We start from the raw sequence: 21,816 nt of genomic DNA, 5'->3' as shown, positions 1-21,816 counted from the left end.
ATTTGGTGGTTTGTGTTGTTCTGTTCTTCTCTATGTGCCGGTGCAAGTTTCTATCTGTTGCTCTGTATGGCCATCGATTACTATCGTGATCCGCTTGTTTCTGCATGTTTGTTTTTTGTCCGTGGAGCATTCTTGTTTCATTTAAAAAGATAAATATATATTTTTAGGCTGTCTTACCTCTTGTTATTGTCATCAGTGAATTATTTGCGCCAGGAACTGATCACAAATCCTTAAAATAATTGATGCCAATTATAACATTACTACAACTCTAGTTTTTCAATGTCTGAAAAAAAATTAAATTTTTCCATATTCAATTTTTGATCGGTATTTCAGGGGTAATTTATTTTTGTCCTAGGTACATGCATTTTTGGCTAAAAACTTTTTTTGCAATGGTGTTTCAGGAAATATTTTTGGGCATTAGACTTCTACAGCCTTTATGTATCAGAGTACAACTTGCTGTTCACATGTTCAGGTTTTTGAATGTCTTTTAACAACTTCAGGTTCATAAAAATTCCAAGAAGTTAAAATAAGTGACACATCCATTCTTCTGGCGTCTTCCACTCGAAAAACATTCTGTACTTTACAATACAAAGAAATGGGAAATCTCAAATTACGCCATGATGTTTGTTTGAGCGCTTTGACATATGGTAGATTTTGCTTAATGGAGTGAAAAAAACGACTGGAAAACGATAATAAGAAATACTTCACCAAAACTATAGGAGAACCCTGTTAAAAATAAAACAAGGGTGACCCAAAATCCTGAGATTCCTGAAGCGTGTTCTGATAGGAAAACTCATCATGGTCACCTAAGTTTTTAATAAACGTTGTTTGCACATAGTCACTGTTAACTCATTCTGCAGTCTGCTATGTACTGTGATACACAGAGTATGTAGGGGCTAAATAGTTCAAAATTTTTGGATAAACCCTACCATAAATATTAATATTAGCTAAAAATACTCGCATCAAGGTAAAATGCCTCTAAAAGTGCCCATATTCTTTAGGTAAAGTTCCCACGATGAGTTTTTGTTGAGTTTTTGACGCTGCATATTTTTGCTTCTCAAAGAACGCAGCGCTGTATAGTTCTAGCAAAGTGGATGGGCTTTTTTTTTTTGCTGCTTCAACTGACTTGCGGTCAATTTCTCTTGGATACGCTGAGTTCTATGTGTAGATTTTTCCACCAAAAATGGCATTAAATGCCGAAAATCCATAGGTACAAATTGTATGTAGTCTACAAATGACTGTACCAATAGAGTTTTGTCAGAGCCTGAATGTTTCGGAAAATCTGCAACATCAAAAACTCACCAAATACTCATTGTGGGAATGAAGCCTTAACCTTATGGGCAGCACACTATAGGGATATTTGCATTATTACAATATTTTACCATTTGGCTAATAGTGAGTACCCCTCTACTCTTGCTCACCAGCGATGTGACTGCTGCTGTGTGTCTACAAATATATATGGCAGCCATTAATCACTGATGAGAGATTCAGGAAGAAGCACGGGGAGCACTCCCATCACGCCAAATATCGATCTCAGTCTGTGTTACTTTCCCTTGTATCTATATCTATGGTTAATCTATGGCCGCAGCAGAAATACAGCTCGTAGCTGCTGGAGGCTTTCAGGGAAGGTTTAAAGTGGTGGCTTAGTCAAATGGCCGGAGAGCCACAGGTTGGATCTAAATTGTAAATTTACACTAAAGTCTTACCATCTTCATACTGGTAAGGGCTAGTGCAGACGTCTGTGGATAGTCATCTGATCTCGGACCACAATGCACGGACTGGCCATGGTCTCTCGACCCGAGAGAGGCCACTACATATGCACGAAGCTGCCATGCTCCAGTCGGGAGACCAGCAGTTAGTACAGTCCGTGCATTAGCAGACCATGCGTCCGTGCATTAGCAGACCATGCGTAGACCAATTTGCATGGACGTCTGCATGAGAGTTAAGAAGTGAAGAAGTTATCTGCAAACGCAGTTTAAATCTGCAGCATGTCACTTTATGATATGGATTTTTTTGCGGTGCAGCGTCATTGTTCAGGCGTGACATTTGTAAAAGGTATATCCCGTGCACCACTCCGCGGCCCGTGCAGACTTGGCACAACACTCCACGAAGTTATAAAAACTGCAGACAATCCAGGAATCCAAGGCACCGGGAAATGTCCCACAAATTTTTTTTATTGACACCAGTGTACAAGCAAGAAAAAAATAACATGCGACGTTTTGGCCAAGTTTTATTTACTGTACAGTATGTAGTGTCTACATATCTAAGTCTAATTGGAGGTTGTTGCTTATGTTATATAATTACTATTACGCCTACTACATATTGGGATAGGATAGTGGAAATGGGAATACTCCTTTGGGGCTCATTCCAACTTGCAATGAAATCAGATGAATTCAATCTGATTAAGGCAATAAATGAAAACATAGGTAATATGATCACTAAAGGTTTTTTTTTTATTGACACATGCAAATATGAATTATGAGGCTTTTTATAGTGTTTGCAAGAAACCATGTATGTAGTGCAGCCGGACATCTTCATTTCTCTTGTGGAGTGCTGTCACAGTCAATGTACGCTCAGTCCCCTGCATAACAGAGAACCCAAGCCGTATAGATTCATATAGCAAGAGCTATGAAATAATGTGTAGGAAGCACTGGTTCAGTATCTTCAGTCCAGGACAGGGTTATGGTTTGCTGTTTGAGCCATCTTCACCACCCCAAAAAGGATGCTGATCTCTTTACTGTCTCTGGTTTAGCTGATGACCCAAGTCATGTGTCAAGGCTCATTAAAGTACCAGACATTAACTTAAAGAGGGCCTGTCACCAAGCAGTAATATGGAACTGGTCTAAATGCTGCTCTTCTCCTGAATCTGGTATTTACAGACAAGTAAGATGGGACTAGATCTGAGGTATGGCGAGGCACAGGAACACAGATGGAAACCATCTCCAGAGTCAGGAGAACATCAGCACTTAGACCAGGTAAAAAAATACATATGTATGGATAATTACATCCCATCCAATTGTGGTAATACCTTTACTAAAGCCTCAATGAAACATCTGTAATTCTTCTCATACATAAAAACATGGAACCTTTCCCAACAGTGTTTTTGATCCAGGTTTCATCGTTCTTTCACATTTTACCATCAGTGTGTCATCAGTGACTTTTCAGTGACTGATAAAATGCAAAACATCTCCAATCCATTGCAATATTAATCACGGACTGGACACAGATTATACACTGATGCCATCCATGTGCTGTCCAGGTTTTTCACGGACACGTAGACTTGTATGGGTAATTTTGAACCATGACTCCAATAAAAAATGGACATGTGTCTGATGTTTTGTGGACATGTGAATATCCACAGAGGCTACAATGTTAATGGCTTTTACCTGTGAGAAACTCAGAAAACATACATGTCTTATGGCTGTTCGAGACATATGCATGGATTCCCTGTTTGTTAGCCAATCCTTGTATGTATTGCGACTGTCGAACAACCTTGAGACATGCAGGGGACTTGGACATACTGTTTGAGCCTGGCGAAGACACTCGGTTAGCACCCGAGCATGCTCCGATTACACCTTATGCCAGCACATTTGCTCATCACTACAGCTCACATATCTACAGTTTTACTGAAAATTAAAGTTTATCTTGGAGGTGAGAAGCGAGTGTTTGCTTACTTGTGATTATTGAGATCTTCTGAAATGATTCAGTACTAAGCTTTTGTGGGCTTCATTGGCTACTATAATAAATTCAAGAAGGATTTTACCAAAGTTTTTAAAATAATGCACCAGCTATCACTATGGGAAATGATAAAAAAAGGACCACTTGAGGTTATGTATACACTCCTGTATATTTAGACTTACCGGTATGTATAAATATAGTCTTACTTGTCTTGCACTTTCCCCAGATTTCCCTTTTGATAGATGTCCACTTTGCGCCGTCCAGGTAAAATGTAGCTAGCATGCATTTGGGGCTATTTGCTATATATATTTCTTCCTCAGTTCCAGGTGTAGGTAACTGTAGCGAATTCCAAAGGGAAATCTGGGGCCCGTGCCATACATGGAAGAATAGGTCGAGATCAAAGCCCCTCCAGAAAATCATACATTGGTATAATGCCGCTAGGCAAAAATAAAAATTAGCTCAACATGAGGTTCTTATTGTAACATTCTGATCAGACTGTATGAAGCCCACTGCCACATCACGGCGAACCTCTCAGTGGGTCCTAACTTTTATAGCCTTAAAGGAGCGGCGTTATGCGCTAACCTCCCATCACAGTGACAATGCACCATCAGCGTGGGTGGCCTGGTGCCTCCCAGTGCCCATGCTGCAAGACTGAGTCCCCATGACTCCAGACCGCAGCACCAACACCAAATGAAAGGAGCTTTGAAACTCACCTTCGTCAAGTTCTCAGAGAGCAAAAACATGCTGGACCCCTTTGCAGTCTCATGCTAATATACAATCATCTGTGCCAAATGGGAGGAGAACACATACAAAAAAAAAGGACAGATCATGCAATATGCTAAAAAAAGAATGGACAGCACCTCCAAACAATCATACATTGATCTAATGCCGCTAGGAAAAAACATATATATTGCTCCTTTAAGGCAACAACATTTAGGACCCACTGAGAGGTTCACCATGACGTGGCAGTGGGCTCATACAGTCTGATCAGAATGGTAAGCTAAGAACCTCATGTTCAGTTACATATTTTGGCCTAGCGGTGTTAGATCAATGTAAGATTTTAGAGGTGCGGTTCATTCTCTTTTTTTCAGCATACCCTTACCTAGTATGTGTGGCACACCAATCCATCCTCAGCGCGAGAAGTGATGTTCTGTTACTATAGAGCAGACATTGCCATTGTAAAAATCTTTCTAAAGTTTTCTTATAATAAAATCCCAGAGTGGGTACATGCGTCTGCACAATTATTGGCTGAACACTTCCTACTGTACCCCAGGTTGTTCACACGAAGCACAGCAGACAGAGTGTAGGAGTCATGAGTGGGTCTAAGCTGGATTGCTAATTAAATGAGATTTCAGATGTGTTAATAATGGAAGCGACTGTACTTCTAATGCTTTATATAGAAGAAATTATAGATTAGTCTATATTGTTTTTGAAATGAGTGATTAAGATTTACCCTGTGTCTGAGACAAAGAATAGTAATTAGTCCCAATTGTACATTACTTGCAGGACAACAGATCAAACTCCAGACCCTTACCCAATATAAGCAGCATCTAGAAGTGAGGGGATGGGTTACAGCTATATAAGACAATGTCTTTATTAGCATTGTATATTTGATTGGTAGATAGTATTTGTCATACAAGTTGGCCACGTCTCCTATAGTAAGACATGTATGTGATGCAGACGAGTGAACTTTCTCCATCGATCACATGCCATACTCCTGTGTACCCATCTGATATTCGTGACCTTGTGGGGCAGTGAATTGGAGGTGCATCAACCTTGAATTTCTTGCTGACCTTATAGATATTTTGGATTTTCTACTTATACATGAAAGTGGCATCAAACCCAGATCCCACTTTACATTTTTGCAATAATTTTTCCATTAGTTATGTGCTATTATTAGCTCCTAAGAATTGTATTTTTTATTAATATTCATATTAAATCAAACACCTACTGTATGTGTGTGGGTGAGCAAAGGAAGTCTATAATTTCAGTTGCTGGTGTTGGAAGGTACAGTCAAATGTCATATTACAAATATTGCTTATTAAAACTGTGAATATTTAAAAGTTTTGATACAAAAAGATATACTAAATGGTGGTGGTCCTAGAATTTGGTTGTGCACTAAGAAATATCAGGGTAATCTGGTGACCAGAATTATTTCCTTGTAATGACTCGTAGACGTATAGCATATGAGGGATGTAAAGATGTGCTGTAAGACATCTGTCCATTTAAAATATAGCTACTTAACGGGGTATTCTCAGGTTGTCTCTTGAGCAGCTCAGAGCAATGCAGTCTCCTTACTTCCTGGTGTCTGGCAGGGTGACTCTCCTCCTTGAGTGTTAATTCTGATGAATAGTAGAACTGTAGTATTAGTAGAACTATAAAGCTTGGCACAAGTTCTGCTGTAATACATTTAGCTTTCAGTGGTCTGTTCTGGAGTCTGCCTTGCCATCACTGTATTTACGTATAGAGATAACTGGGCATTTGAACAAGCACTCAGCTCTAGATATTGAGAGAGTGATTAGGAGACCTGCTATGAAAGCTGCATGCTGGTGATTTAACAGGATTTATAACAGCAGCTTGTCAAAAGCTGAGAGGGAAGGGCAGGGAGGTGAGTAGATAACTGCTATATAGAAATCAATGGACTGGAGAGAGTTGGCTGATATGTTAAGAGTTAACCCCGCTCCTGGAATGTAGCTACTGCACACACTCGGCCTGGTTCTGGACAGGTACTAGTGGCCAAGCTCAATGGAAATCAGCTATACATTATTAAAGATAAAAGCTCTCATTGCAGGAAAATTACATCATATAGGATAAGAATGCAAATATTCTTATTTTCATGCTGTCTAAATAATTAAAGCAAATTATTAATTTTAAGTGAGGCATCAAGTGATTTCTCCACTTCGGATTAAAGGGGTTTTCCACTTTCAGGGAAGTGGACCACAAATACTATAAAATGCAAACAAACCGAGCAGGTAATCACCCATCTCAGGTCCAGTGCCGGCTTACGTATGCTGCTTAGACCTCAGTGTTTTGGGTGCAGCGGTGATGTCACGTCCACAGTGTACATCATCACTGCAGCTAATCACTGATTCTTAATAGCCAACAATTTAGGTAGAACGTTATTTGAGTTAACTTTTAACAGATCAAGTAGGTAATCCAGCTCAAACAGTCCCATTAAAACTTTTTATTTTATTGAAAAAATAATTTAAAATTGATAATCCAGACGCATTTCAGACCTTGCTGTTCTTAGTCCTTGATGTAAGGACTAAGAACCGCAAGGTTCGAAATGCGTCTGCCCACATAATTTTTCCCTCATGGGGGTTGTGATTTCTACGCTGGACTATTTATCAATTTTAAAGAATTTTTTCAATAAAATGAAAAGTTTTTATGGGACTGTTGAGCTGGATTACCGTACTTGATCGATTTCTTCCCCCTGCTACACTGCAGTGTCCGTGCCCGGAGTCCTGGATGCCTAGATGGGTGAGCTGACTTTTTGCATTTTCTTAACTTTTAACAGAGGATGACGTTATACTGTGCAGTATATGAGATATTCAGGCATTTGTTCACTCAACCTGTAATGGGGAAAAAAAACCTATAGGGTATGTAGAACTTCAATAGAACTCATCTTTTGTACTTAAAGGGGTTGTCCAGGTTTGTGATGACAGACTACAGTCTCTCACAATTTGCATACTTCCCCCACATATTCCAACTAAACGTGTGTGGCCTCATTTCAGTAGCATTGAGTGAGGTCACACAAGTTTAGTCGGATTGTGTCCAAAAATATGAAATTCGCATACTTGTGCTCACATGATCAGGGCATTGGAGAATCCTGACAGTGCACCTTGTGAGGATGAAGATGCAGAAGTCTGAAGTCACATACAGTAACTGCACACTTCATTACAGACCTGAACATACCCTTTACACCATTAGCCTAACCAAGTGTGCAAGTATATGGGGCAAAAGATGCAGTAGCTGTAAGTCAAGGGAACACCGTTGGGGATACTTGGAGATCCATGTCTGGAAAAGCTAACTGATGACCATATGCTATATAAATCATGGATGACTACAACATATTTACAAGAGATCGTCTATCCATATATTTCAATACATAGTGCTATAGGCATCATCCTGTTCTACACTGTTGAGGGGCAATAACAGTAAAACAGTTGTCAGTTGATGGGCCTTTGGTCTGGCTTGTCTCCTTGACTTTTTTTTATACTAGAGAGAGCTAAGATTTATACTTTACACCCAATGAGCATTTCCAACAGGACTCCATACTCGGAAGGTCGCCTTAATGAGACTCAATCTCTTTCCACGAAAACACCATATTGTTTCAAAAATTTGCTTATAAAGTTGATAGAGCACAAAAATCAATGACAACAACGTGTTGTTGCCTTTAAGTCGTTCAAGTCAAACTGTGTTTAACCAGGTAGCACATTTCTGTTCCGCTAGGTGAAAGAAATAGTTGCTCAGCATACGAAAGAGTGGTCAGAACTGCTTAGCACACAAGCTGCTGAAGTGCAAGACCTCCAAGATCTACATCTAAGTCAACAATGTGAACTTCTCAAAAAACTGCTGATCACCGTCCAAGAACAACAGTCACAACAGCTGAAGCTCTCCCATGATCGGTAAGCGATGGCAGCGACTAAACGCTGGATCAATAGGGGTAAACCGAGTTCTGAAACCCCTTTTTTCTCATCTTGCTCACCTGTCTCTTTTCAGCCCTAATACATTAGGCTGGTTTCACATTTGCGGTTCTGTCCGCAACGTTTCGGACCCATACATCCGCACGCATCTTGATTTCATATCTTTAACATTGTAGACGCAGGTGCATGCGTTTGCCCGCGTTTGCTTACGCATGCGTATTTTTGCGGTGTGCGGCTGGGCGCGGCTAATGCACCATGTTAGAATTTTTGTGGCAGCAAATTTCCGCCGTCGTACGCATGTGGATGCTTGCGGAAGGAGTGCGTCAAAACAATGCATTACAGTCTATGGGAACACATGCGTACGCAAGGACATGCGTTCGCTTCTGTTTGCACAAGGGTCTAAATACAGAAATCCCATGAGACATGCCCATTTGGCGTGGCTTGTGTCAAGGAAAAAATGTTTTCCTATCAAACGCATGCCCATAAAAACCGCAAACGCGTGCAAAAATGCATGCAAACAGTGCGTTTTTTATCTGTTATGCGTAAGTTGATGCGGAAAAAAAATGCAGTGTTATCATGTGATTGCATGCGTTCTGCCATGTGTTTCCGGTTGCGGACAAGACGCTGCGGACTCAATCGCAAATGTAAACCTAGCCTTACCGTGTAATTTTATACAATATTGCTTTTACTGAATAATGTATATTATATATCTTTGCAGCGAGAGCAAGGAGATGAGGGCCAACCAAGCTAAAATTTCCATGGAAAACAGTAAAGCCATAAGTCAGGATAAATCTATCAAAAATAAAGCTGAACGTGAAAGGTATGTGTTGAATACAATAGCAATAATGGCAATAGTAGTAATAAAAATAATATTATTATTATTATTATAACTATTATTTTTCATGTTAGTATATTTTTTTAATTTATTGCATTTTAGCATTTTCACGCTTACGTATTAAAACAGGAAAATCAGAATTGTAACCTCCTAATCTAACAGTAAATTATAAAAAAAATATGATCCCAAACGTCAAGAATGAAGAATTAACTGTTGACACTGTATTTTTAACCACTTCACAACCTTAGGATTTTTGTATTTTTGTTTTTTCATCCCATATTTTCCAGAGCCAAAACTTTTTTTTATTTTTCCATTATTATGGTATTTGAGGGTTTATTTTTTGTACTTTTGAATGACAATATTGATTTTACCATATACTGTACTGGAAAAGCAATTCCACAATTGTTTTTGTTTTTTTTACCATATTCAACAAAGGCTAAAACTGACCAGCCATTATGATTCTCCAGGTCATTATGAGTTCACAGATACCAAACATGTCTAGGTTATTTTTTATTTAAGTGGTGAAAAAAAATCTAAAGTTTGTAAAAAAAAAAAAAAAAAAAAACAAAAGCCTCAATTTTCCGAGACCCATAATGTCTCCTTTTTTCGGGATCTGGGGCTGGGTGAGAGCTTATTTTTTGAGCGCTGAGCTGACTTTTTATTGACACCATTTTGATAACCAAAGAAACGTAATTCTGGTGTTTTGATTTTTTTTCTCATCACACCATTTACCGATCGGATTAATTATTTTTATATTTTGATAGATTAGGCGAATCTCAATGCAGTGTATAGATTATTTTTAATTGTTTTATTTTGAATGAGGCAGAAGGGGGTGATTTGAATGTTATATTTTTTTATATTTTTTAACACATTTTGTTTACGTTTTGCTTGCTTCAATAGTTTCCTTAGTAGAATTGAAGCTGCCATCATCCGATCGCTTGTGCTGTACATAGCAGGGCTGCAGCTCTGCTATGTGTAGCAGACATGATCGTCTGCTATGAATACCAGCCACGGGGTTGTGCTCATAGAAGATCTGCAATAACGTGCATGGAGGTCTCTTGCAGACCCCCGGATGTTCATGCCAACCCATCAGTGCCTCGTGATCATGTGACAAGGGAACCGACAGCCATGGTTTGTGACACGCTTCCGAAATGCCCCTGTCAGAGTTTGACAACGGCATTTGACATTTTAACAGCTGCGGGTGGATCACGAGTCCACCCGCGGCTGTTAGGGATACATGACAGCTGATCAGATCAGCTGCCATGTTCCTGAAAAGATGCAGGCTCAGTGCTGGAGCACACATCAAAGGGAGGGAGGCGACCTATGGTGTACCTATATGTCATGGGTTGTGAAGGTGTTAAAGTACTAAGTATCAACCCAGGCATATTACTATTTTTTCTAGTAAAGAAGAATAATGTACCGTACGTATACCCAGGATTTTAGTACTTACTGATAGTTTTCCAATATTTTTTAATAGTCTTACATTTCTAAAGCTAAGTGAGTCGTCCTAGGTTGCTAAAAAGTGTTTGTCATTTCCTTTTCTAATTGTTAAAAAAGGACATTGTTATCTGTTTTTATAAATAGCAGATGAGACATGTATGAGTTAACAAACACCCAAAACTTTTATTCTCCCAGAAGTATCTGGCAGTAGCATAGTTTTCTCTTCCCGTTGAGAGCAGATGCATACTTAGCCAATTTGACTGAACTGGGGAGGAAGGGGTTAATCAGGAGAGATAGCTGCACTACAATTCAGCTGACCGCAATCTTAAAGGGGTTGTCTAAAACTCTATGACTGCAGACTTGTGAATCCTCATACCGCGCGCACTGCACATTGTGCTACAGTCCGACTAGACTGTTTCCTGCCTCGTTAATACATTTACATTGCGAAGCCGCACCCATCTAGTCGTATTGTGGTCGGGGTATCCCAGTGGACGCCGCTCCCAGTACTGACACTGGAGAATCCTCACAGTGTGCAGTTGTGTGATGTGATCATTCACAAGTCTGCAGTCACATAGAGTGACTGCAGACTTGTCGTGTTAGACCAGACAACCCCTTTAAGTTGTACCGATTCATTAATTCTATGGTGTTATTATAGCACACATGCTCATTTTACGTAGCGGAGCCTCTCATTTACTTTGTATTGGAATGGCCATGTTAAAGATTGCATTGAACATTAGGTGCATTAAGTGTTGAGTTATGGAATGGAACATCCGTGTTTGCATCTTTTGGCTTTTTCTCGTGTTGCATCTTAACTCAATTGAAGAAAATAGATGTGATCCTACAGAGAATCTATCAGCAAGTTGTTATTTAATCTGAGAGCAACATCATTTAAGAACAGAGACCCTGATTCCAGCGATGTGTCACACACTGGACTGCTTGTTGTAGTTGCAATAAAATCAGTTTTTTACCCACATGAGATTATCACTAGAGGACTAGTTGTCTCCTGCCATGCAGTCCTTCTTGTCTGTTTAACTCCGCATCCAACAAGTAAATGGCTGCATTCTGTACAATGTGCACAGGAACCTGCCAATCAGTGGTGTGGGCAGGGTTATACAGGGCTCTGCTGGATCTGCAGCAGAGATTTTATCAAAACTGCACCAAGTAGTGACAAGTCACTGGAATCATGGTCTCTGCACCTACAACATGCGGCTCTGAAATAGCATAACAAAAGCCTGGTGGTAGATTCCCTTTACATATTAGGAACGTCCATTATTCGAGAGGCATTGTTTCTGGACATATGCAGGCCACTTTTAAAATTAAGTATTCAAAATCTCTTTCTTTACGGTACAGTCTTGGAGTCATGATCTTTTCGTGTCCTAATTGACCATTATACGTTTATGGAGTGCAGATTCTTGGATGCAAATGCGCAAACAAGTATTTTTCTAGACATTTCATTCAAGTCAGAGATTACCATTAAAGGGGTTTTCTCAAGTTGTGTTTCAGCAGCTCACATCTGTGCAGCCTCTTTACTTCCTAGCTTTCAGCAGGATAGGCTTTCCTCCTTAACCCTGCTGTTCTGTTCGGGTCATAATGACCCGAACAGACTTTTTGCGGCCCTGTAGATTTTTTTCTGTAAGTCTCTAAAACTTGAGACTCCTTGACTTTTCCTCATTTGGGGGGACCTACCTATGAGTATTTTTTTTTTTCGTTTACTTTTTGCTACACGCAAAAAGTTACACTTGTTGTGTTCGGGTCATAGTGACCCGACATCGTTTTTTACAGCTGTGAGGCCATATTTTCAGTGAAATAAAGGAGTTATAACCTCAGTTGGGTCTATTTATTGCATCTACTATTGTATATCAATTGATTTATTTCCTAAATTATTTCAATGGGGTCGTACACGCGCTCTACCGGGGGTATGCCTTGAGATCTGCACACCATAAAAATGGCTTTATATTGATTATTTTTGGTGCGCAGTCTATTCTAAAATGTAGAGTGCATCCGGAGAGATCACTAGGTGTGCACTACACGTGTATATTATGCGCAGGACGGACTGCTCAGAACGCGCTGTCTAAGACGTTTTTTTTTTGTAAAGCTGAGCTGTAAAGTCTTGCAAATAATTTTTTTTTGCTAAGCAAGTCTGTCTTCCTGGCTTATCTGCTTGTTTTCAGAAGGGTTCTTATCTTCTCTGCTCTTATCAGTACACATATGCTAGCCCAGACATGTTACCTTTCAGTTTCTTTGGAGAGCAGCTGTGTACATACCTCTGTTCACTGGTACAGTCACTGGTTAGACCTTATATTGAGAACAGAAAAGTTACACCAAGAACAGAAGCAGCAGCAGGCCTGGTACAAAGCATCCATCAACATGCCCAGGACAGTGAAGCCATGTCCTCCACAAGCGCTTCTACCCCCATGGCCTCTTCCGGCATCAAAAGAAAAAGATGCAGCTATTGCCCTTCTACTTGTGACAACAAGACGAGTATAACATGTTCTGGCTGTAAAACATTTCTATGCAAAAATCATGTGTATTGTTTTTCATGCAAGAATCCGTAAATTTATATGATCATGTAAATATATTCACATTGTAATGTTTATTATCTTTAATTTTTTTATCACAAACATGTTCACAAACAGTCTAGTAAGCAAAAAGTATAAAAAAAATGGAGTTAGTGTCTAAAATCAAGGTTTAATAAGCTGGGTCATAGTGACCCGGAACACTACAAATGTATAGTAAATGCGAACAAAACAGCAGGGTTTTAAGTGACACTTCTGGTGAGTGGCAGGGCTGTGGTATCAGTAGAAATATAAAGCTCAGCACAAGTTCTGCTATCACATTCATCTGTTACTGGTTTGTTCTGAGCCTGCACTGCTATCACTGTATTTCCATATTGAGATAACATGGTATCTGAACAAGCACACAGCTCAGGACAGTGAGAGCCATGATGCAAGGGGAGGAATTGTGATTACACAGGACTGATATGATCCTTTTCAGAAACTGTGATGGAGGTGGAGAGTGGTGAGAAGCTAAGGCTACGTTCACATTAGCGTTGCGCGCCGGTGCGTCGGCGACGCAACGCACGACGCACAAAAAACGCGCACAAAAACGCTGCGTTTTGTGACGCGTGCGTCGTTTTTTGACGAAAATCGGACGCACGAAAAATGCAACTTGTTGCATTTTCTTGCGTCCGACACTAGCGTCGGAAACGACGCACGTGTCGAAAAACGCAACCAAAAAAACGCACGCGTCCCCTATGTTAAACATAGGGGCGCGTCGCCGCTGCGTCGCCGACGCAACAGTGACGCACATTAGCGGAACGCTAATGTGAACGTAGCCTAACTGCTACATAGAAATCAGGGGGCTGGAGAGAGGTGGTTTCAAGTTTACGAGTTACCTCTTCTCCTGAAATATATCTGTTGGAAAACAGCTGTCCACTCTGTCAGATAAAAGCTCTCCTAGCAGGAGAATGAAAGCAGATAGGAAAAACAGAAAGCAAGTCAATAGCAAACTGGCTTATTTTCATGCTGTCTAACTAATTAAAGAATTTGAATAACTTGATATTAGCCCTTTAAGAGAACAGCACAAGGCTTAAAGGAACTGTCTCATATATTTGATCTTAGTTTTATTAATTATATATACAGTTTAAGACAGTTGTGTTTATTATGGTTTTATTTTTGTTTTACTTATTTTATAAAAATACGTTTTTGGGGTCTGGTATAATTGATGCACACACTTTCTTCCTGTATTCTCTTTTGAAGTGTGCTTCATGCCCTGTATTCTTTATGTAAGTTGAAATGAATAGGAACCAATGAAAAATATTTAGAATTGAGAGTCCTCAGTGGATGATACCTTTTAATGGCTAAAGGTACCTTCACACATAACGATATTGTTAACGATATCGTTGCTATTTGTGACGTAGCAACGATATCGTTAATGAAATCGTTCTGTGTGACAGCGACCAACGATCAGGCCCCTGCTGGGAGATCGTTGGTCGCTGAATAAAGTCCAGAACTTTATTTCGTCGCTGGACTCCCTGGAGACATCGCTGGATCGGCGTGTGTGACACCGATCCAGCGATGTCTTCACTGGTAACCATGGTAAACATCGGGTAACTAAGCGCAGGGCCGCGCTTAGTAACCCGATGTTTACCCTGGATACCATGCTAAAAGTTAAAAAAAACAAACACTACATACTTACCTACCGCTGTCTGTCCTCCAGCGCTGCGCTCTGCACTCCTCCTGTACTGGCTGTGAGCCGGAAAGCAGAGCGGTGACGTCACCGCTCTGCTTTCCGGCTCACAGACAGTACAGGAGGAGAGCAGAGAAGCAGAGCGCAGCGCTGGAGGACAGACAGCGGTAGGTAAGTATCTAGTGTTTGTTTTTTTTAACTTTTAGCATGGTATCCAGGGTAAACATCGGGTTACTAAGCGCGGCCCTGCGCTTAGTTACCCGATGTTTACCCTGGTTACCGGCATCGTTGGTCGCTGGAGAGCGGTCTGTGTGACAGCTCTCCAGTGACCAAACAGCGACGCTGCAGCGATCCGGATCGTTGTCGGTATCGCTGCAGCGTCGCTTAATGTGAATGGGCCTTAACTGAAAAGATAGCAACACATTGCAAGCTTTCGAGACAACTCCGGTCTCTTCATCATATTTGCTGGGGTTCTGACAATTCTTCCTTTACATATATGGTAATAGTTCCAACTGTTATGCAAACTAATGTGCCTTATTTTCTTAAGAGAGATCATTGGATTATCCACTCCTGAGATTTCTCTGCTATTAAACATAACATTAGTGGGCAAATATATGCAAATGTATTCAGGCAAATGTTGTGCATACCGGAACGACCGACTATTGAAACGTACAGTGCTAACGTGATTTAGGGTATGTGTCCACGTTCAGGATTGCATCAGGATTTGACGCAGGTAAAATCTGCTCCAAATATGCACCTGAGGTCACTGGCAGGTCACCTGCGTTTTTCATGCGTTTTTCATGTGTTTTTTTCATGTGGATTTATGTGTGTTTTTGTAAGCTAAATGAAGATATACAAAAAAAAAGAATTGAGATGTAATTTCTTGTCCAACCTCTTAATTTACATACTCCATTGAAGAATAATGTTTACACACACAGCTAGATAGATATCCATCTATCGTATCTATCTATCTATCTATCTATCTATCTATCTATCTATCTATCTATCGTATCTATCCCATATCTATCTATCTATCTATCGATATATCTATCTATTATCTACTGATATACTGTATCTATCTAAAGATAAATACATTTATAGATAGGTATATCGATAGATAGATGGATACGATCGATAGATGGATGCGATCGATAGATGGATACGATAGATAGATGGATCACACATGCAGGAAACTCGGACGTGTCTCACATCTTAATACCCAGCACTGCCGCCGGCACTCGGGTGCGGAGCATGCTGTTGTATGTATTTCTATGCAGCCGCACACTCCGGTCCCAAGTGCCGGCGGCAGTGCCGGGTATTAAGAGGCGAGACTCGTCCGAGTTTCTCGCATGTGTGATCCCAGCCTTAAATAAAGACACACACACGAAATCTGCGTTAGGCCGGGGTCACACTTGCGAGAAACTCACACAAGTCTCTCCCTTCAATACCCGGCACTGCAACCGCCACTCGGGACCGGAGTGTGCGGCTGCATGTATTTCTATGCAGCTGAACGCTCCGGTTCTGAGTGCCCACGGTAGTGTCAAGTATTTACCCCGGCCTTAAATGCAATATATTTAATTTGAAAAAAAAAATTTTTAAAAATGGCATGGGCTCCCGCGCAATTTTCTGCGCCAGAGAGGTAAAGCCAGCAACTGGGGGACTGTTATTTGTAGCCTGGGAAGGGGTTAATACCCAGGAGCTTCCCAAGCTATGAATATCAGCCCGCAGCTGTCTGCGTAGCCTTTACTGGCTATAAAAATAGGGGGACCCCCCAAAAAATGATGTGGGGTCCCCCTATAATTTATAGCCAGAAAGGCTACGCAGACAGCTGCGGGCTGATATTCATAGCCTAGAGAGGGGCCATGGATATTGCCCCTTTCCCCCCCCCCTCCCCCCCCCCCCGGCTACAAATACCAGCCCCCAGCCGCCCCAGAAATGGCGCATCTGTAAGATGCGCCACTTCCGGTGCTTAGCCCCTCTCTTCCCACTCACGAGTAGCGGTGGGATATGGGGTAATAAGTGGTTAATGACACCTTAGGTGACATTACGCCCGGTTAATAATGGCGAGGGGTCAATAAGACGCCTATCCATTATTAATCCTAGTAAAGTGTAAATAAAACACAGACACTAGAAAAAATTATTTTAATGAAATGATTACACACACTTTTTGACCATATCTTTATTGTACGCTCAATCCTCTTGAAGACCCTCGTCCTGCAAAAAAGCAAAAAAAAAAACAATCCAAATTCATACTGCCTGTCCGCAGATATCCAATAATGAGTGTCCCACGACGAGTCCAGCTCTGCTACATCTGGATGCCTGACATCCAGACATAGCAGAGCTTGTAGATGATCGCTGGATCACCTTCATTCTAGCACTCACGTTCAGCTGACCGTGAGAACCAGCCTAGTGTGACCAGAGATAACCCCCGGTCACGTGCACGGCAGTTCTCGCGGTAAGCTAAGTTATCACGAAAACTTATCTTACTGCGAGAACTGCAGTGGATGCGGGGCTTCCGGCGGCGGGACAGGTAAGCCAGCATGTGACATGCGTAGTAAGCTGCATTAACGCAGTTACTGTGCATTTTACTAATCATTACATGCGATTTTACCGCATCTAATGATAGTCTATGGGAAATTTACGGTGCGGCGACAGAGCATCGCTGCTTTGTAAACAGACATGCTGCGTTCTGAAAAGACACGCCGCATGTCCGTTTTCGCGGGTCTGCCACCTGCGTGTTTTTCCGCATAGTGGAGACGGGATTTCATGAAATCCCCTCCACTATGCTGTAACATCTGGACGCTGCGTGTTTGACGCTGCGGCTCTACGCAGCGTTTCCTGAGCGTGGACACATACCCTAAGGGTGGCTTACACCTGAAACGCGTAGGTCCCGAGATCATCCGGTCATGGAAGGTGCACAGACTTTGCAGCTGTGCTATTGATATAATATTTGAACTTTTGGAGTTGATTTGATTCAACAATAAAGAAAGATTTTAGTCCGTGAAGCTGGATCCTTGTCTTGTGCTCCTGTTTCTGGTATATCAGAAAGGCAGTGGGGCGTTTAGGATGCGATTAGGAGCTAACTGTTCTCCAGCGATCCCAGAAGCCACAGGGCAGTGCTCAGTAAGCCCTCCACATGTTCAGCCATCACTGCTAGAGGTTAGTAGTGACCAGTCTACTTGGTAATGAGCAATAAATAGAAAAAAAAAGAAAAGGAGAGATAAGAGAACAGAGGCAGAGTGAAATAAAAAAATTTTTAGACATGTTTTTTTTTCTACCTACCATTGTCTAACTACCTTTCCACATTGGAATAACTGTTTAAAGCCTCTTTGAGACGTCTGATGTTCTTGTGCTTTTCAAGTATAGCACTCATACCTGTGATAGTCTATGGGGCCATTTTCACATGTTCGTGATATTTTTGGGAACCGTGGAAAAATCGTGGAGACATGTCCGATTTTGATCTAAGAGTCAAATCAAAAATGGCAATGCAAGTCTACGGGTCCATGAAAAAAATCGGACCTCTTTCTAATGACACCCAAGTGTGCTACATCTGTATCACAAGTTAGATCTCTATACATTGGTGGGTAGCAGATTCTTTACAACATGATAATAAGACCTATCATGATAATAAGACTATGGCTGAACCCGAATGTGCCATATTTGTACCATATTCATGCTGAATTTATGTTTGATGATCGATTCCGAACCTATTCGCTCATCTGTGTTCCCAATGACTCCAATGGCGTTCGGCTGTGTTTGGTGAATATTGCAAATACGGGGGTCACAATCCGAACCGAATATTGAAATATTTGCTCATCTCTACTTACAATGTAATGGGTTAAATTTATATGCTTCACCCTGAGACCCTTTCAGCATGGTTGGACTCTTTCCTTGCCACTTTAGATAATGCAACCATGACTAATGCTGCAGTCACTATTTAGTATTTGATCAGTCATTACAAATGTATATTACACTTTTGTTATTGTGTCAGTTGTGTTATTATTTGTGCCCCGCGATCCTTTGTGTTAGTAGAATGGGGAGCTGCGCGCTGTTCATTTTATGTTCCTTTGATCTTTTGTAGGCGAGTGCGGGAATTGAACAGCAGCAACACAAAGAAATTCCTTGAAGAAAGGAAAAGAGTAAGTAAGAAATGAGTCACTATCTTGTCATCCCCTGCAGCCGAAAATGATGGCTTGCTGCTTGTTAACCACGTGATGCATCTTGTAGCCCGTGCCGCCTCCTCTCTTGCCCTTTTCCTACCAGCTGGATTGACAAGTTCTTGAGAGGCTGTTTTGTTTGTAAATATAAATCCTTTAGTTACCGACGCACCGGATCAATGAGGAAGACAATGCATTTCTTTCATCCAATCCTCCAGAAAACTGGCTGATATAGTGAAATTTTCAAGTTTCCACTTTCTTTAGAAATTCAAAAATAAAATGCTCATTTGCTGAATTCACAAAGTTCTGCACACCGAGGCAGAATGAATAGAGAGGTGGTTACACTTGTGCATCTCTCGCTTATTCGAAGTATATGGGAGAGACAGAAGCATATAGATAGGATCCCCCTCCTATAACAAATTAAAGGGAATCTGTCAGTAGGTTTTTTCTATTTATTTTGAAATAAGCAAATTATAGGGGCAGAAACCCTGATTCCAGTGCTGTGTCACTTGATCAGCAGCTTGCTGTAGTTACAATCAGTGTTTTATCAGTAGGCGATTATCACTAGGTGTTGCATGCCAGGCAGGCAGGCTAATCTCTGTAGCTTGCTGAAAAGTGCACACAGAAAACTGGCGTGGGTGAGGTTATACAGAGCTCAGCATTCAGAGCACTGCTACATCTACAGCAGGGAAAACAAGGATTCTATTAAAACTGCACTAGGCCATCCAGTAGTGATGCATCACTGGAATTAGGGTCTCTTCCCCTACATCATGCTGCTTTCAGATTACATAGCAAAAACCTTCTGATAAATGACCTTTAATTACATTTAAAAAATGGAAAACAAAAGGCCAGCTTACCTAATTATAAGATTTGATGCATGGAGGTTTGTAATGCAGCGAGTGCCATGAACAAACAGTGAAAAATCAATAGTTCCAGTGTACAGACTATCTTCTAAAAACACTTGAAAAAAATAAATATAAATAAAACCAAAAAATAACCACATAAACAATTATATTCAAAATATAAATTAGTTTATTGAAGACACCAATCCAATTTAACACAAAAACATAATTAAAAAACATATACAACAAGTCTAAAAAACTTGTTGTTTTTTAGACTTGTTGTATAGCAAGATTGCACCTTGTGCAGGCATGTACTACGGAGGACAGAGAATGAACTTCAATCCAATATTGCAGCCAGCATGCAGCCAGCGGGTAAGGAAAGGGTGAATCAAACACCCGAAAACCCCGCCCCTATGGCTGAAAATTGTTCCCTCCAAATTCAGGTGACAGAGTCCCTTTAAAGTAAAGGGTTAAATCACGGAAACAACTGACGTGGGCTCCCGCGCAATTTTCTCTGCCAGAGTGGGAAAGCCAGTGACTGAGGGCACATATTAATAGCCTGGAGAGGGTCCATGGATATTGCCCCCCCCACCCCCCCTGGCTAAAAACATCTGCACCCAGAAAAGGTACATCTGTAAGATGCGCCTATTCTGGCACTTGGCCACTCTCTTCCCACTCCCGAGTAGCGGTGGGATATGTGGTAATAAAGGGTTAATGTCACCTTGCTATTGAAAGGTGACATTATGCCTGGTTAATAATGGGGAGATGTCAATAAGACACATCTCCATTATTAATCCAATAGTAGTAAAAGGTTAATAAACACATATTATGAATAAAGTATTTTGATGAAATAAATACACACATGGGGTTTTAACATTTTTATTTTACGCTTAATCCACCTGAAGACCCTCGTTCTGAGAAAAAAATAAAATAAAAACGCAACAATATCCCATACCTTTCCGGCGACCAGTCATGTCCCACGCTGTAAATCCATCTGAAGGGGTTAAATACATTTACAACCAAGAGCCTGCTAATGCAGCTGTTGCTCCTGGTTGTAAAAACTGGGGAATGAATGGAAAGCAGGGGAACGTAGCATCGTAGACTTGCGGTGCTGCGCCCCCTGCTGGCATAAACTCATATGATCTCTAGTGTGGGAAAATATTCAGAAAAATTACAGCATCAGCGAAAAAATAAAAAGGTTATAGTCCTCAGAATAACGCGATGCAAAAATTATTATTTTTTCTATAAAATAGTTTTTATCATATAAAAGCGCCAAAACATAAAAAATGATATAAATGAGGTGTCGCTGTAATCGTACTGACCAGAAGAATAAAAGTGCTTTATCAATTTTACCAAATGTGGAACGGTATAAACGCTCCCCCAAAAAGAAATTCATGAATAGCTGGTTTTTGGTCATTCTGCCTCACAAAAATCGGAATAAAAAGCGATCAAAAAATGGGTTAGGGGTAGGGTTAGGATTAGGGCTAGGGTTAGGGGTAAGGTTAAGGCTAGGGTTAAGGCTAGGGTTAGGGTTTCAGTTAGAATTGGGGGTTTCCACTGTTTAGGCACATCAGGTGGTCTCCAAACGCAACATGGAGTCCGATCTCAATTCCAGCCAATGCTGCGTTGAAAAAGTAAAACAGTGCTCCTTCCCTTCCGAGCTTTCTCGTGCGCTCAAACAGGGGATTACCCCAACATATGGGGTTTCAGCGTACTCAGGACAAATTGGACAACAACTTTTGGGGTCCAATTTCTCTTGTTACCCTTGGGAAAATAAAAATTTGGGGGGCTAAAAACCATTTTTGTGAGAAAAAAATGATTTTTTTATTTTCACGGCTCTGCGTTATAAACTGTAGTGAAACACTTGGGGGTTCAAAGTTCTCACAACACATCTAAATAAGTTCCTTGGGGGGTCTAGTTTCTAGTATGGGGTCACTTGTGGGGGTTTCTACTGTTTAGTTACATCAGGGGCTCTGCAAATGCAAAGTGACACCTACAGACCAATCCATCTAAGTCTGCATTCCAAAATG

General features: G+C 40.9%; 1 protein-coding gene across 7 annotated transcripts in view; it reads left to right on the top strand.

Moving 5' to 3' along the window:
* Nucleotides 1-21,816, top strand: part of PLCB4 (phospholipase C beta 4) — a 400,742-nt gene that overhangs the window by 365,604 nt on the left and 13,322 nt on the right. For all 7 annotated transcript variants that reach the window (XM_069768811.1, XM_069768812.1, XM_069768808.1 and 4 more), the window contains 3 exons: nucleotides 8,131-8,306; nucleotides 9,043-9,144; nucleotides 18,869-18,926. In XM_069768811.1, coding sequence (XP_069624912.1) covers nucleotides 8,131-8,306; nucleotides 9,043-9,144; nucleotides 18,869-18,926 — 336 coding nt within the window. The remainder of the gene's footprint in view (nucleotides 1-8,130; nucleotides 8,307-9,042; nucleotides 9,145-18,868; nucleotides 18,927-21,816) is intronic.

Source organism: Ranitomeya imitator, chromosome 5 (assembly GCF_032444005.1).
Source record: "Ranitomeya imitator isolate aRanImi1 chromosome 5, aRanImi1.pri, whole genome shotgun sequence".
In the NCBI taxonomy this organism is placed as follows: Eukaryota; Metazoa; Chordata; class Amphibia; order Anura; family Dendrobatidae; genus Ranitomeya; species Ranitomeya imitator.
Note: the sequence above shows the minus strand (reverse complement) of the source record. Positions and strands in the feature narration are given on the sequence as shown.